Source organism: Geotrypetes seraphini, chromosome 5 (genome assembly GCF_902459505.1).
Source record: "Geotrypetes seraphini chromosome 5, aGeoSer1.1, whole genome shotgun sequence".
Lineage (NCBI taxonomy): Eukaryota > Metazoa > Chordata > Amphibia > Gymnophiona > Dermophiidae > Geotrypetes > Geotrypetes seraphini.
In genome coordinates, this window is record NC_047088.1 from 42,323,204 (window position 1) to 42,341,493 (window position 18,290).

At 44.4% G+C, this 18,290-nt stretch overlaps 1 protein-coding gene across 2 annotated transcripts in view; it reads right to left on the minus strand.

The window, feature by feature from the left end:
- Positions 1-18,290, minus strand: part of FHL1 (four and a half LIM domains 1) — a 93,866-nt gene that overhangs the window by 46,351 nt on the left and 29,225 nt on the right. The window contains exon 1 of one of the 2 annotated variants that reach the window (XM_033944492.1): positions 3,383-3,531. The exons of the other annotated variant lie outside the window; for it this stretch is intronic. Within the exon in view, the coding sequence (XP_033800383.1) occupies positions 3,383-3,404 (22 nt within the window). The 5' untranslated portion in view covers positions 3,405-3,531. Of the gene's footprint in view, positions 1-3,382; positions 3,532-18,290 lie in introns of those variants that run through there. 2 annotated transcript variants of the gene reach the window in all.

Sequence of the window (18,290 nt, forward strand, 5' to 3'; positions counted from 1 at the left end):
CTGGAAGCCTTCCCTCTGATGTTGCAACGTCAGGTTCAGGCGCAGGATGCCCATAGGAGCCACTGCCCGTGGCTTTGTGCACTGAATCAGTTAGGAAGAGGGAGCTGGCTCGAAGATAACGCTGCATCGATCGCACCGTGGACCAGCGGTTGAAGAACAATGTTTTGGGCCTGATGCACATGCTGGCCCTGTGGACCGGCAGGAAATTTCTGTGGACCAGCACCGGTCCATGGACCGGTGGTTGAAGAATACTGAATTAGAACATTGTTTCATTCAGGAAACAGCGTATTTAAGAGCCCTCAGTTCCTAGAGCTTATCAAGAACCAAGAGCAGGCCTTTCTTACCAGCTTATGTCTTGTGACCCTTCTCAATCAGAGTAGGCTATTTATTATCTTACAGTACATTGTAACACCATGACTGTAAAACTATAACCCATTCTGAGCTCTTGGGGAAGGACGGGATATAAAACCAAATAAATAAGCATGCTGTAATAACATTTTCTTCTTAGCTTTTCACACCAAATTCTGTCAGGTATTAACTTATCCATCCAAACAGCCAATAACACACTCTTAATAAAGACCCAAGGTCTAGATGTACTGAAACATCTCCATGATTAAAAAAAAAAAAAAAGACAGCTTGAAAGTGGGTGTCGGGGTCACTAAATTAAGAAGTCTTTTACTACGGCACGCTAGTTGACTTAGCACACGCTAATCGATTTAGCGTTCACTAAAGATTAGCGCATGCTAAATGCTAACGTGCTCATGATATTCTATGGGCGTGTTAGCATTTAGTATATGATCGAGACCTTCAAAATACTGAAAGGAATTGACAAAATAGAGCAGAGAAGATTATTTACAATGTCCAATTTGACACGGACAAGAGGACATGAAATGAAGCTAAGGGGGGGCAAGTTCAGGACTAATGTCAGGAAGTTCTGCTTCACACAGAGAGTGGTTGACATCTGGAATACTCTCCCAGGGGAGATTATTGCGGAATCGACAGTCCTAGGCTTCAAAAGCAAACTAGATGCATATCTCCTTCAGAGAGGCATATAAAGATATGGTTGGCTATAAAATAAGCCAGGTGAATACCTAGCAGGGCCTCCGCGTGTGCGGATCGCCGGACTTGATGGACCGAAGGTCTGATCCGGAGATGGCGCTTCTTATGTTCTTATGTTCTTATGTGCTAGTCTTTAGCGGGCGCTAAGGGGTCCTTGTACTAAGGCGCACTAGCCAATTTGGCACATGCTAAATGCTAATGTGTCCATTATATTCTATGGACACGTTAGCATTTAGCATGAACTAAATCGTCTAGCGCGCCTTACTAAAATAGGGGGTAAATCAGTGCATGCTAAATCGGTTAGTGCGCCTTAGTAAAAGAGGGGGGTAAATCAGTTAGCGTGCGCTAAATCGGCTGGCGGGCCTTAGTAAAAGAGGGGATAAATCAGTTAGCGCATGCTAAATCAGCTAGTGCACCTTAGTAAAAGAAGGGGTAAATCAGTTAGCACACACTAAATCGGCTAGCGCGCCTTAGTAAAAGAGGGGGTAAATCAGTTAGCGCGTGCTAAATCGGCTAGCGCGCCTTAGTAAAAGAAGGGGGTAAATCAGTTAGCACACACTAAATCGGCTAGCTCGCCTTAGTAAAAGAAGGGGTAAATCAGTTAGCGCACACTAAATCAGCTAGCGCGCCTTAGTAAAAGAGGGGGGTAAATCAGTTAGCGCGCGCTAAATCGGCTGGCGTGCCTTAGTAAAAGAGGGGGTAAATCAGTTAGCACACGCTAAATCGGCTAGCGCGCCTTAGTAAAAGAAAGGGTAAATCAATTAGCGTGCACTAAATCAGCTAGCATGCCTTAGTAAAAGAGGGGGTAAATCAGTTAGAGCGCACTAATTCAGCTAGCTCACCTTAGTAAAAGAGGGGGTAAATCAGTTAGTGCGCACTAAATTGGCTAGCGCGCCTTAGTAAAAGAAGGGGTAAATCAGTTAGCGCACGCTAAATCGGCTAGCTCACCTTAGTAAAAGAGGGGGTAAATGAGTTAGTGCGTGCTAAATCAGCTAGCGTGCCTTAGTAAAAGACCCCTTTAGTGTCCATGCTCAGCATTATTTATATGAACGCAAACTGAAAATATTTGTTTTTACGTCCTCTTCCTCCAGCTGAGATACAGTTTTTCACATTGGTTCAATTGGAGGTTCATCTCATCACTCAACAGATCCTTCCTCCAGAGAAAACAGACAGGTAAGCAGCAATAGAGGTTTGTTTGTTTTTTACCATGGCCCTGGTTGCTAAATGCTCCAATGCTCATAGGAATTATATAACCTTCGGAGCAGTGCAGAGCATTCAGCATGCCAGCCGGTGCTAAAAACCTCTTTGGGGGGGGGGGGGGGGTGGAGGGTAAGAAAAGGGACAAGTCATGTAAGAGTAACTGCCTGAGGACACAGAAATAATACCAAAGCTGTAGCTGATAAGTAGAGTCATAATACAGGACATGCGGTAATGTGAAGGAAGCTCCTCCGGGTGTGATAAACCTTAGCACAGGAACTCACCCTTCTTGCCAAAAATAGTTTAGAGGCTGTATTTTTAAGTCAGGAATATTTGAATTTCCTTTTCTCCCCCTCTTGGAAGTGTTGAAAAGCATTAATTTTCCTTTAATATTTTACCAACTTGTTAGAATTATTTTTCATTAAAACAAGAAAAAGTGCTCATATTTAGCTCTGAAACTATTATTGTTAACACATTTTTCTGCCTTGCAATACTTTTGGTCACTGTAATCCCAGGGACAGACTCTACAAAGTGTGAATTCTGCCTTATTAACAGAAAACAGAAGTCAGTCATGTTTCAGATTCTGCATTTTTGGCATCAGAAAGACCCAGATAATGTGTCCCCCCCCCCCACCACCACCAAAAAAAACAAAAATCAAACAGCAAACTGGCTAATTAAGAAAAAAATTCATTTAAAAATCAAAGACCTAGGTTTACAAATCGATAGTGTGACTTTATGCATTTTTCAGTTCCTCATTCTCAGGTACATCAAGGTATTCTTTTTGGCTGAACACCTCGATTGTGTTCCCTGAAATCTGAAATATAATCTTCTTGTAATAGTTGTGTGCTAGCTAGAAACAAAGAAACACCTATTAAGACTTTGATAGACTGAAGACATTTGTAGAATTTTCACACATTCCCTGCTATTGGCTTAGAATTATTTCTCCCGAGAGAGTCCAGTGTCTGTTCGGGCACTTTTGCCTCTCAACAGCTGCTCTTCCGCAGACTTTCATTCCAGAATCACACCTACGAGGCTGTCCCTTGACAGCAGAAGTCACATTTTCCTGCAAGTTGCACTGTCTTAATAAACTGTAAAGCATAAAACGCCGCGTTGATCGTCATCTTACCTGAATGTCTCTGGTAAGCCATCTTAACAAAGCAAAGTTCACGAGGCAGCCCCAATTGGATAACTCTGGGCACTTTCTGAGTTGATAACAAAATCTACTATTTGATGGCAAACATTTCTGGGGAGCTATTAATAAAGAAGTAACAGCAGATGTCCACACCCATCCTCGAAAGGATCACCACTTGAATCCTACTTGAAAAGTCAGACCATTTTTGGTTATCGTACAGAAGAAGAATAGGATCCAGTAAAACTACTGTACCCAACACATAAATACTTTGGGGGTGATTTCAGCTTCCAGAATAGCTCCAGAGTTGGTCTGGCCACTCCCTACACCAGCACAATCTGTTCTTGCATCTTCCCGTTGATATGCTAGTTTGCAATATGTTAGCAGCCTGCTTCTAAGGCTTTGCTTGCAATTGCTACACCATGTTCGACACTTAGTGCTCTTGAGTTGTACCTTCCTAACTCAAAGTCTGCCAAAGGAAGATTTTATTGACTCTCAGCATCTGTAGTCCCAGGCTTCGGCCCAGTCAGAAACTGTCTGCTACCATTACTGGGCTGACAGTGTATGTTACAGTGGTTGTAATGCAAAGCTACCAATCTTGAAACCCCAATTTCATTCCCTGTCACACAGACAGTAACTTCGCTTCACTGTTTCCTACCACAAGGGTCATCCAAATGCTTTGCTTCCCAGTACAGCAAAGAAATTGCATGCAAATAGGCTGAATGCAAAAATGTGCGCTAACAGAGGGAGAGCACATCTGACCCATGCACATAGAGATCTGCGCTATTGGCAACTGTCATGTACTTAAAACAATTGTATCATCACTCGTCATACTGTGTGTGCATACATCCATGCATAGGCTGAAATGCAATTCTGGGGGGGGGGGGGGGGGGAGAGTGTGGCACAGTGGTTAAAGCTATAGCCTCAGTACCCTAAGGTTGTGGGTTCGAACCCACGCTGCTCCTTGTGACCCTGGGCAAATCACTTAATCCCCCCATTGTCCCAGGTGCATTAGATAGATTGTGAGCTCACCAGTACCTGAACAAATTCATGTAAACTGTTCTGGGAGGCCAGTATAGAAAACTGAATAAATAAATACATTTTTGCGGTTCCATTATCTATTTGCAGAATGGCATTCCAGCCTATGTACAGATGGATGCAAATTAGAAAGCTGCACAGGAATGAGGATTGCAGGAATCCCATTGAACCCGTGGGATTCCCACGGGAATAAAAAATGTTTCCATGGGATTCTCACAATAGTGTAGTCAAAATCTCAGGTGACTCCAGAATGAGAAATGAGGTTTGGAATGCACTGAGAGAGGCAGCTGGAACACAAAACTAAGGCTTGGAATATTCATTGGCTGCATAGTGACCCCAAGGGGGCTGTGGAGGTCAGGAGGAAAGAGAAGGCTGTAACCAAATAAATAATGGTGTTGCCATGTGCAAATAGGGGTAGGGATGGAGAAGATTAATTTTGGGGATAGGTGGGAATGGGAGGTACAGGGCAGATTTCATAAGATCATCAGAATAGCCTTACTGGGTCAGACCAATGGTTCGTCAAGCCCAGTTGCCTGTTCTCACGGTGGCCAATCCAGGTCACTAGTACCTGGCCAAAACCCAAAGAGTAGCAACATTCCATTCAGAATCCTAAAGAATAGCAAGATTCCAGAATCCCAAAGAGTAACAAAAGATTCCGGAACCCCACACAGTTGCAACATTCCATGCAGCCAATTCAGGGCAAGCAGTGGCTTCCCCCATGTCTTTCTCAATAACAGACTATGGACTTTTCCTCCAGTAACTTGTCCAAACCTTCCTTAAAACCAGTTATGCTATCCGCTCTTACCATATCCTCTGACAACGTGTTCCAGAGCTTTGGCCTCTTCTACAAAGCCACACTAGCCCTGCGCTCACGGCCCCGAAGCCCATAGAGACTTAAAGAGCTTCAGGGTTGTTGCCACATGCTTTGTAAAAGAGGCAGCTTAACTATTCTCTAAGTGAAAAAAAATTTCCTCATCTTGGTTTTAAAAGTATTTCCCTGTAACTTCATCAAGTGTCCCCCTAGTCTTTGTAATTTTAGACGGAATGAAAAATCGATCCACTTGAACCCGTTCTACTCCACTCAGGATTTTGTAGACTTTAATCATATTTCCCCTTAGCCATCTCTTTTCCAAGCTGAAGAGCCCTAACCTTTTTAGTCTTTCCTCATACAAGAGGAGTTCCAACCCCTTTATCGTCTTGGTCGCTCTTCTTTGATATAATTTACTTCGATTTCAGCAAAGCCTTTAACATGGTTCCTCATAGGAGGCTCTTGAACAAACATGACCAGTTGAAGTTAGGACCCAAAGTGGCGAACTGGATAAGAAACTGGTTTATGGACAGATGTCAGAGGGTGGTGGTTAATGGAATTTGCTCAGAGGTAGGAAGAGTGAGTAGTGGAGTGCCTCAAGGATTGGTGCTGGGACCGATTCTGTTCAATATGTTTTTGAGCGATATTGCCGAAGGATTAGAAGGTAAGGTTAGCCTTGTTGTGGATGATACCTAGATTTGTTACAGAGTGGATACCCCAGAGGATGTGGAAAACATGAAAAAGGATCTACAAAAGTTAGAATGTTCTAACGCAACTAAAATTCAATGCGAGAAGTGCAGAGTGATGCATATGGGGGTAGAAATACAAGGGAACCGTAGGTGCTGGGAAGTGAGAAACTCATATACACAGTCAGGGAGAAAGACCTTTGGGTGATCATGTCTGATGATCTGAATTCGTCAGAACAGTGTGATAAGGCGGTGGTTGTAGCCAGAAGGATACTAGGCTGTATAGAAAGAGGAGTAACCAGCAGAAGAAAGGAGGTATTGATGCCCCTGTACAGGTCGTTGGTGAGGCCCCACTTGGAGTATTGTGTTCAGTTTTGGAGGCCAAATCTGGCCAAAGATATAAAAAGACTTGAAGGGGTCCAGAGGAAAATGACGAAAATGGTAGGAGGTTTACGCCAAAAGAAGTACAAGAAGAGACTAGAAGACCTCAACATGTATACTCTGGAGGAGAGAAGGGAAAGGGGTGATATGATAGACATTTAAATATTAAAAAGGTATTAATATAGGACCAAATATTTTCCAGAGAAGGGAAATTGGTTAAAACTAGAGGACATACATTGAGGTTGAAGGGTGATAGACTTAAGAGGGAGGTGGTGGAGAGGAAAATGGTGATGGAAGTTTTAAAAAGTCTGGGAGGAACATAGAGGATCGCTAATTAGAATATAAATGAGCAACCTTTCACAGTCTGAACCCAGCAAAGGAGATGGTTTGGATAGGCTAAAGTGAGCTTCCATGGCAACTCCAGTAGTTGGAACCTAAGGACAGTAGCAGGTAGACTTCTAAGGTCTATGGCCCAGAAATAACTAAGAAAAAAGACATTTTAATTTAATCATGAAATTGTAATGCATGTAATTACAGGGCAGACTGGATGGACCATTCAGGTGTTTATCTGCAGTCATTTACTATGTTACTATATATTATAATCTGCGCTATATTATTGCAGAATTATTCACTCACTTCACAGAGAAGTTTTGAAATGGTCCTAGTATTAGGTGAAGCAGGAAAAAAGACTAATATAAATTACAGTAACAGAAAAGATAAAGAGAGAGAACAGAACGTGAAAATAGAAGCAGAACCCAAAGGGAATGGGAATGAGGGGAAGTGAGGATGACACATTTTTCAATCCTTCCTTCTGTCTTCTGCCCCAAGACTTATTCTTCCTGTTGAACGCAGCAAGCTAATGGCCAAAAATCCATTTTATTACCCAGCTGCATTGTTTCAGAAACCCTGGCACTCTTCGTTTTCAGCTGTTGGCATCAGTAAGCCTGTGATTCACTGTCCAGAATCGGATATTTGGGAGCTAAAGAAGCGCTGCTTGGTGCATCCAATCCCTGCACACCCAGCTGTTCTAGTCCTTCAGAAGGGCAGCTCTACCCCTGGCTGATAGTCGTCTATTAAAGAAAGAACAGCAGGCAGGGTTGGAAAGGCGGACTTGAGGGAGTGCACACAGTTTGTTTGGTTTACCTTTAGCAGTTATTTTTAAAGGAGAGGGTTGATGTGAGTTCATGTGTATGGCGAGAGAGGTTAAATATGGAAAAGCATGGGGGGACTTTGTTCAGTGACCATAAGAGGGTGCATTTGTCAGAGATGTGTGTTGAAGGATGTGCATGTGTGTGTGTGTGTGTGTGTGTGTGTGTGCTCCAGCTGCCAGAAAAGGAGTGTGTGTGTTTTTAGCAGGGCTGACTCAGAGGGGACTTTTTACTAAGCTGCGGTATATAAAATACACACACTCTCGCACCCAAACATATAGCATATCATACACACACATACACAAACATACTGAAAATTCCCTTGTACACTACACACACACACACACACACACAGAGTGGCATAGTGAGGGAGTTGGCGCTGGGGACAGTGGCACCTGGCACCTCCATGCCATGCACCCCCACTCTTCTCTGCTGCACCATGTGACCCCTAGTCTTCTCCGCTGTACTGTGTACCCCCCCCCCACATACCTCTTGAAATGTTCACCAGCACACGCAGCACCTTCCACCTGCTGCTCGCGCTGGCCTCAGCAACCCCTTTGACGTCACACTCTGGTCCCACAGCTAGAAAGTGACGTCAGAAGGGAGCCGAGGCTGGCGCGAGCAGCAAGTGGACGATACGGCTCACACGAGCAAACATTTAAAGAGGTACGTGGGGGGGTGTGTGGAGTAGAGGCACCGGCGCTGGCGCCTATTCCAAAGATGGCGCCCGGGATGGTCCACCCTACCCACGCTTACTACACCACTGGAACATATGTGTGTTTCTGCCAGGAACTTGTGACTTGACTTGGTCACTCTGGATGCAAGATACTGGGCTGGATGGACCATTGGACTGACTGTTATTAAGTTTTTATATGGTATATATTTGTGTGTGTTTCTATGTGTATGCCTATATTAGTGTATTGCACCAGTGTGCCTCCTGAGATTTCAGGTGTGCTGCGACACACTGGCGAGGAGGAGAGTCATCCACGCTGGCTGCCTGCCTACAGGACGTGCCTCTCAGGCACGTCCTCTTGGAAGTCAGCCAGCGCAGGTGACTCTCCTCCTGGCCGGCGTCTCTCCTCCTCTCCCCGCACCTCCCGGATCCCTCCACCAAAACGAGTCGCGGCCCGATGGGCCTCGGCGCACTTACGGGCGCCTTCCTGCCGGGGCATTGGATTTAGTGTGCCTCCGGCCGGAAAGTTTGTGAGACACTGACCTAAGCAGTTCACATCATACACACATAAGTCGCCTTGAGCCTGTATAGGTATGCGCGACGCACAAATAGAAGATTAGATTAGATAATTAAACACACACACACACACACACCCCATTACAAAACTATAGCGTGGTTTTTCGCACCAGCCACGGTAGTAACAGCTCCGACACTCATAGGAATTCTATGAACATCAGAGCTGTTTCCACCGTGGCCGGCGCTAAAAACCGCACTATGGTTTTGTAAAAGGCGGGGGAGGGGGGTAAATGACAAAACAACAATAAATAAATTACATACAGATAAAAGCTCTTCTAAATCAAAATCGTAAAAACAAAAAGAGGCTTCAAGGAAAGGCCTCTATAAACAAAGTTGCCTTCAGCGCACTTTTAAAATTCTGAATATTAGAAAGCATTCTAAGAGGTTCAGCCAAATTATTCCATAAAAAGACTCCTGCCACTGATATAATTGAGGCTCTAACCAAACTAAACATCCCCTTCGACCTCAAGGTCTACAATTCAGGGGTGTCCAACCTTTTAGCTTCCCTGGGCCGCATTGACCGCAAAAAAATTTTTCTGGGGCCGCACAAATGTGCAAACGCTTTAGCAAGACAGAGGAGGGAGCCGGCAAGATGATAACACTAGAACACAGTTGCTGAGTGGTAGGGCCAGCTCTTCCCATAGATCTCGACAACATACTGTGTGCAGTTCTGGAGGCCACATTACCGTAAAGACGTGATTAGAATCGAGTCGGTTCAGCGGATGGCCACTAGGATGATCTTGGGGTTCAAGGGTCTCTCATACGAAGAGAGACTGAGCAGACTGCGGCTCTACACTCTAGAGGAACGCAGGGAGAGAGGGGACATGATTGAGACATTTAAATACATCACAGGACGGGTCGAGGTGGAAGATGTCTTCCTCTTGCCCAGGGGACCCTCGACCACAAGAGGGCATCCTCTTAAACTCAGAGGAGGAAAGTTTAATAGTGACACCAGGAAGTATTTTTTCACGGAAAGGGTGGTAGATCACTGGAATAAGCTTCCGGTGCAGGTGGTCGAGGCCACCGGCGTGCTTGACTTTAAAAGTAAATGGGACATGTACGTGGGATCCCTACATAGCACGAATCACTAGCATCTAGACTTATCGGGGTGGGTCAGTAGAGTGGGCAGACTTGATGGGCTATAGCCCTTTTCTGCCGTCATCTTTCTATGTTTCTATGTTTCTATACAAGGACCATAACATCCATGCCCTGTTTAAATCTCTGCATACTGCCGCCTGTATGTTTAAGCTACATCTTTTCTAAAACTAATTCTTATGCACGTATGATTTGTCAGGAAGAGCTGCAGTGGGGGAAAATAAAGATGTAAAAAACACACCTTTAATCGCATGATTAATCGTGATTACAATTTTAATCAAATTGCAGCCCTAGCTTTTATGTAATAGTTTTGATAGGCAAAATTTTTAAATGAATTAGAATGACGAAATTAGAATGATTTAGTAGCAGTTGGAGTATATTTGACTGTGATTACAAACCCAAAGGACTCCTTTTATTAAGCTGCGATGGCGTTTTTAGCGCACGCAGAATTTTAGCACGAGCTAAACCCACGCTAAGCAGCTCAATGCTGGCGTTATCATCTAGCATGCACTAAGCCCGCTATCGCAGCTTAGTAAAAGGAGCCCAAAGTCTCAGAAAATAAAAGAGAAGTTTGCCGAGTACAGTATGGCCATTTCTGTTAAGTGACACAATGGGATCTAAATAGAATTATATAATCTCCTGCTAAGTTCAAGAAGGTTTGTGATGACTGAATGGATGGATCTCAAGTACAGAAGCTCCACGTGCCTCTGCCAAGCACATTTCATTAATAAATGTCAGGGGTGTGAGTCAGAGAGCTGATAATATACTGCGGGCTGGAAAAACAGTTCAATCTTTACTCGGTGTTCTTTTATTTATGTTTTAAATGTTTTATAAGCTCTCCAAACAAGATCCTCAGACACTGCAAAAAGTATTGAAAAACCCAACCGAGAATCAAACACCCATCAGAGGCTGGATAGCCAAAGGTTTGTTAAAGCTATATCATCTATTCTATTGTACCAATACAACCTTCAGAATGCTAACACAGCTAACAGAAAGCCCACTACTGAAAAGCCCGTTAGCTATCATTATGACCAACAGAATCCAGATAGAGCAGAGGGTAAACCTCTCGCACACAAACGAAGTCCCAAAATGCCACAACCCAATAACGAGGACAATTGAGGTAGTCACAGGCAACAGACCCCAGAAGAAATTGCACAAGAAACCAGACCACAGTAGTTAGATCAAGTTTTTATTAAAATTTGATTGAGTCGCTTATCCAATTTCTAAGCCAGATACAAATTAAAATTTAATAGGGAAAACAAAAACATGACTACATAAAAACAAATGCCAATAACAGGATAATTAAAAGATTTTAAATGAAACATCAAATAAATGGCGTACTAATGGTTGACAGATTGATAGACAAACATGAGACAAAAGTAAGCTGGGTAGGAACTACAATTTATATAGGAAAGAAAGATGAATAAGGAACAAACAAAAGGAAGGGGAACATTGCTACTTGTTTCTTTAGAGAAATTTGAAGAAAGAAAAGAGTGAAAAAAATCAAATGTTGTAAGCTTCTTTAAATTGGTGGCTCTTGAGTAGGCCCTTGAAACAAACAAGATTATTCTCCTCCCTTACAGGAGCTGGAAGGGTATTCCAAAGTTGTGGGGCCACTACTGAAAAAATGTCATGCCTTTGTTTCTATTATTTGAAGGTAGGGAACTATAAGCAATTTGTGATGGATGATCTAAGAATCCCAAAAGATTAAACATAACTCCTCCCCAAACAACTCCTCGCTCACAATCCCCGGCTACACATTATATTAATGCTAGATCCCAGATAAACAAAACAGACCTAATCAATGACTGGCTAATGTAAGACCATCCAGGTTTATTACTGATAGCTGAAACATGATTGCAATTACAGGATAGAAACATAGAAATTGACGGCAGATAAGGGCCACGGCCCATCTAGTCTGCCCACCCTAATGTCCCTCCCCTACCTTCGCCCTGTGAATAGATCCCATGTGACGATCCCATTTGGCCTTAAAATCAGGCACGCTGCTGGCCTCGATCACATGCAGTGGAAGACTATTCCAGCGATCAACCACCCTTTCTGTGAAAAAGAATTTCCTGGTGTCAGCTCGTAGTTTCCCTCCCCTAATTTTCCACGGATACCCTCTTGTTGTCGTGGGACCCTTGAAAAGGAAGATAACTTCCTCCTCCTCTATGCGGCCCGTGAGATACTTGAACGTCTCGATCATGTCCCCCCTCTCTCTGCGCTCCTATGCAGAAAAAAAAAGAGGAGGAGGGGCATCAATCATCTATAACAATGTATTGCAAACGGTGTGCCGCGGCAGATTCCAGGTGTGCCGCGAGACGCCAGCAAGGAGGAGAGGCGCGAGCTGACTGCCTACAGGACGTGCCTCTCGCAGCGAGAGGCACGTCCTGTAGGCAGTCAGTCAACACCAAAGACTTTTCTCCTCGCCAGCACCTCTCCTTCTCTCTCCTAGCGATGAAGTAACAGGTTCAGAGTCACGGCCCGAGGTCCTCTGCGCATACGTGGACATTAACGCAATTATGTCTTGAGGTGGGTGGTACTGTCTTGAAATGGTTAAATTCGTACTTGATAGATCGCACTTTTCAAGTAAGGAATGGAACTAAGATTTCGAGTATTTTTCAGGTGAAGAGTGGAGTTCCTCAAAGTTCAGCGCTGTTATTTAATACCTATATGGTTATCATTGGCCAGTTGTTTCAATCTTTAGGAGTTGAATACCGCATATATGCGGATAACATCATTTTTTTCTTCCCAGTATGTGTATGGGGAGATGAGTTGGAAAAATTGTTGAGTAATTATATGAGTGAAATTACTGGATGGATGGAGAAACAGGGCTTAAGATTGAATGTAGACAAGACAGAGGTCATGCTTGTGGGGAAACTGGATCATGTTAATTGGCCAAAAACACTAAAAGTATTAGATGAGGTATTACTGGTGAGGGAGTCCATGACAGTCCTGGGAGTAAAATTGGATCCAGGGCTTACTATGAACTGTCAAGTTGCAAAAAGAGTGCAAATATGTTTTGCTCAGATACACCTACTGTACCGTGTGAAACCTATGCTGCCATCACCTGACTTCTGTGCTGTTGTACAGGGAATGGTCTTGTCACGGCTGGACCACTGCAATGTCCTGTACCTGGGAATAACTAAGGCTAGGTGTAGGGCATTGCAGGTGGTCTAGAATGTCACGGCCAGATTGATAATCTGGAACATCAAGATATGAGCACATTACTCCATATCTTAGACAACTGCATTGGCTGCCAGTTGTGTTTCGAATTTAATACAAAGCAATCATGTTATGTCATCAATTTCTATATGGTACAATGCCTGAAATTTTTAAGAACATGATGTCTCGTTATCAACCTCAAAGATCCTTACGTTCTGTAGGTGCGACATTGTTGAAACAAAAGGCCAACCCTAAACATGTAGATACGAGTGCCATGACTTTTATGTGTGCAGGAGACAAGTTATGGAATGGCCTTGTTGGCCAGATTAGACAATGTGGAGAGAGGAATTCCTTTAGGAAAATGTTGAAGACTCAACTATTCGTTGAAGCATTTTTCTGAGCAACTGACTTTGTTAGACTGAATATGTCTGTTTTGATGGTACTGATGCATTTTTCCTAACATTGCTCCTGAGTCTTCCTCCCTGCAACCTCAAATTATGCCCTCTAGTTTTATCATTTTCTCTTTGGAATACATTTGGTTCTATATTAATACCTTTCAAATATTTAAACCTCTGTATCATATCTCCCCATTCTCTTCTCTCCTCCAGAGTATGCATATTTAGGTCTTCCAGTCTCTTCTCATACTGCTTAAGCTACGTTTGCACAGCAAATCATTCTTTCAGGACTTAAATAGGTTACCCTATTTTATCTTTGTAAACCACGTTGTATTTTGATTTGGCAGTATATCAAATTAAAAAAAAACTTGAACCTTGAAACCTGAAATCCAGCCTCAAATCTGGACAAAGACGTTTCAAACCAAAGATATTTTGGCAAAATATTTCTCCAAAGAGGTACCAAGATATAGAACGCTGAAACTCTTGTGGGCTCCAACTGCGCCCTGTGATCTCCATAGTTCAATGAAAAGTTACGAAATGCCTTCTGTCATATCCAGATTTAAACATACAGCAGTGCCTGGGATTTATAGTTTGTGTCTGCACAGCTGTTCCTGTTCTGACCCTCACAAGGGGTCAGCTATAGTGGGTATCCTTGTATTTATAGATGCTGAAAAGAATCGTTGGGATGTGATTGTCTACATTTTTTCGCCGAGGAATAAAATAACCTCAAGCAGTAAATCTGTCTGCCCACAACTCTGTGGAAAAAAAACTTATTTTAATCAATTCTTGCTTGATGAGACCAAGGGCTCCTTTTACGAAGGTGCGCTACGGGTTTTACCGCACGCACCGGATTAGCGCGTGCTAGCCAAAAATCTACCGCCTGCTCAAAAGGAGGCAGTAGCGGCTAGCGCATGCGGCATTTTAGCGTGTGCTATTCCGCGCGTTAAGGCCCTTGCGCGCTTTTGTAAAAGGAGCCCCAAGTTTCGTTTCTACCCTTTAAAATATTGTCTTTAGAACAGGAGCAGTGAATATAGATTTTTTTTTGTTTTTTTTTTTTTGAGGGGGTGATTTGTTTTATGTTAAAAGGATGGTTAGTAAAGCCTTATTATTGGGCATAAACGTTATTTTACTCTATGGCTGGACATTGCACCGTCCTTAGTACACGGGAGAGCAACTCTGATACAACTTCTCCAGATGGAAGGACAGGCGATTGCAGACGTGGACTCTGTGGGTGGGAAACAGCTACAAACCACTTGGGCACCTTTATGGAATTCGCTAACACCCACTGTTTGAAGTCGCCTGTTAAATTAGGAATCATACTACATTTTCTGTTATAAGTATAAATATCCAAACAAACAAGACTGTGGAAACACAATGTTCTCGGACCTTTGGTTGTGTATAGTTTATTCAAAAATCTCCTTAATAAAAGCAATAACAAATCCACATGTATCATGAAAGGACCCAACATGGGCCGTGTTTCAGCTAAACACGTCTCCTTCAGGGATCCAAGATGTAATGATACAGTCATATACAGAATAGGAGAAAAGTCTTGAGAGTCCAAATGTAGGAGTCATAAAACTGGACTCTCAAGACTGTATCATTGCATCTTGGATCCCTGAAGGAGGCGTGTTTTTGAATAAACTGCAACCAAAGGTCCGAGAACATTGTGTTTCCACAGTCTTGTTTGTTTGGATGTGTTCTTCTCCGCCTGTGGAAATTTGGGTCTTGTTTTTTGCTGTTCTTTTTATAAGTATATATGTATTTACCATTAGATTTCTAGGATCACTGTTTTTAAACCCTCCCCGGTAACTTCAAATCTTTAGTTCTTCACCAGCAGTGAGCAGCAACACAGTCCCTCTACTTACGCTAGTCCAAGCCTTCTTTCTCTGCCACTTTTTGTTCACAGAACCAGGAAGTGATGTCAAAGGAAAGGCTTGGAGCCAGTGCGAGCAATTGGAATGAGTTGCTGCTCACTCCCAGTTTTTTCAAACATCCTGGTGGGTTTATTTTATAGCTTTTTCACCCCTTTTGGCTTCTAACCACACTGGCGCTGTGGTGTAAATAAAATAAAGAAACAAAAAGGACTTTTCCTCTCTCTGTTAAATCCTAGCTCACGTTTGCGGTCTAATACCAGCTCTGGCAGGATACACATTTCAAATCTGACATATTGTAATCACAAAACAGAAAATAAAATTAGTTCTACCTTTTATTGTCTGATTATTTTTCAAATCTTGTTGGTCCAAGGCTCTGGTTGTCTTCTGATAACTTGCTTGCCAGGGTCTCCTTCTTCCTTCTTTCTGCATGCTAACCATCCATCTGCCATCTCTGTCCTCCCCGTTTCCCTTCCCTCCCCTCCCCAGGAGGAATTGCATCTTTCCTTTTTTCGTCTCCCTCCACAGATCCATCTTTTCTTAACAATCCTTTCATCCAGCATCTCTCCCTCCTTCCCCACCACCCCAGGGTCCACCATCTCTCCCTTTCTTTTCCCAACTACCCTCCTATCCAGTATCTCTATCCCCCCTCCACACCATCCCTTGTGTCCAACTTCTCTCCCTTTCTGTTCCTTCCCTCCCTAAAAACCATGGTCCATCATCTCTCACCCTTTTCTCTATTTCCAGACCCATTATTTCTTCCCACCCAAAGTCCGGCATATGCGCATCTCTTTGAACCCCCCATTCCCTCCGTGTACTTCTACACCAGGGCTCCCCCTCCCTGAAGGCCTGTCCCCCCCTTAAAGGTCTGCATCCCATCCCTGAAGGCCTGTCCCCCTCCTCGAAGGCCTGCACCCCCCCCGAAGGCCTGTCCCCCCCTTGAAGGCCTGTCCCTCCCTTGAAAGCCTGCCTGCCTGTCCCCCCCACTTGAAGGCCTGTCCCCACTTGAAGGCCTGCCTGCCTGTCCCCCCCCCCTTGAAGGCCTGCTTGCCTGCCTGCCTGTCCCCCCCCCCCTTTAAGGCCTGCCTGCCTGTCCCCCTGACCTGCCTATCACCCCCCCTTTGAAGGCCTGCCTGCCTGCCTGCCCGCCCCACCCCACCCTAAAGGCCTGATGCCCCGACCCACCCCGAAGGACCGCTCGCCCCACTGGCCTCCCCACACCACCTACGATAGAGAAGCAGCCCACAGCGGGATTGCGACGCCAGCGATCCCTGCGCTGCTTCGGAACTGCTTCCTCCGCCGCAGTCCCGCCCCTCCTCTGACATCAGAGGATGGGCGGGACCATGGCGGAGGAAGCAGCGCCGAAGCAGCGCAGGGATCACTGGCATTGCGATCCCGCTGCAGGCTGCTTCTCCACCGCAAACGGTACGGGGGGAAAATCCGGACGTTGGGGGGGTGGAACTGGCCACCAAGACTGGGAGCACCCCCTCAGGGCTTGCACCCAGGGCTGATCTCTCCCCCCCGCCCCTCTTGGTATGCCACCAACTGAATTATCATCTTTTGATCTCAAACCCCAAAACATTACTCTCAAGAGCTCTTGCACCCGAGTAGGTGATATTGATAGGATACAGAATAGAAAGCGAGGGGCACCGTTTGAGGGTGAAATCTGAAGGTTCCAACACTGCATACCGAAACTCTCCTTGTAAGTCAATATACTGGTGCCTCACTGAGCATGTTCTGAGGACATTGACATTTCAGTGTGCTGATTCACAAAGGCACTGGATTAAGAGGCAAATGCAGGCATGTTTTCTCAGTACAGAGTGTCTCTAACTTTAACAGTGAAATTATCTGGTGTCTAGCGTACACACTATATTAAGGACATAAGATATAAATATTCTTTCATACAGTAAATAAGAGTAAACTGTCCCACTGCAGTCACATAGGCTTATCTCTCTTACTGAATTAATTTGTAAGGTCTTGAATACAAAGCCCTATCCAGGTCAATATATCCAACTATGACTGGCATTGAAATGGGGCCAGTCCAGAGAATCTATTACCATGCAAAGGACTTGGCTGGCCAGAGCTAGGAATGTTGCAGAGATCCCAGTCATTGTGCAATGGCAACACCCAGTGGCAGGACTTAGGGCCTATGATTACAGGCTTCCAGATGGAGCTCTGCTGTATTTACTTAGCTATAGAGGGATGTGCTTATTCTGATGCATGTCTAATTTTTATCACACTCTCAGCTTAACACTGTCACAACCGTCACTTGAGTAACTTGGGAAGAGGGCATAAAATAGAACAGTTGTGAACAAAGACTTATGGCCCTGTAGCCCTTTAGAAGTCAGTTCTGATTGAGCTTGAAACCCAAAGCAGCAAATTGATGCTATCAAGCCGGACAAAAATGTTATGAATCACCCATTGAGTGCTTTCTTCATCTGAAGCAATGGTGTACTCATGGGTGAGCCCAGGTGAGCAAAGGCCCACCTACTTTGGATTGTGGCCCACCCAGTAAGGGCACCTTTACTATGGCTGGCAGGAATCCCCATAGCCCTGCCAGCTGAAGACTCCCAGCATCTCTTCCTCCTGCTGGCGATCTGGTTTTCTGGTCTCTGAAAAACAACACCCTCCTCCCCCATGTACCTTTCAAAAATTTCCCTTCCATAGATTGCCAGCAGTGAGCAGCAACTTCCACATGCTGTTTGAACTAGCCCCAGAGCCTTCCCTCTGACAAGGTCCAACCTATGCAGAAACAGAAGTGAAGTATTTAAAAGGTACACTGAGGGGAGGAGGGGTGTTGAGAGACGGGGAGAGATGCCTGATATCCAGCAGGGGAGGGGAGGGAGAAATGCTGGGGGTGGCTAGAGGGGAGGAGGAAATGTTGAGCCTGGACCCACCCAAAATTGGCCATCTGGCTATGCCACCAGTTTGAATTACTTATATTTGGCTGAAACTGGTGGCAGTTTTTTTAGTAGGCCTTCTGCAAAAATACTGCCATGAAGGAATCTGAAGTTGGTTAATGCTGACAAAACAGCTAGCCTTATAAGGTGAAATTGCAGTGCTGTTTGG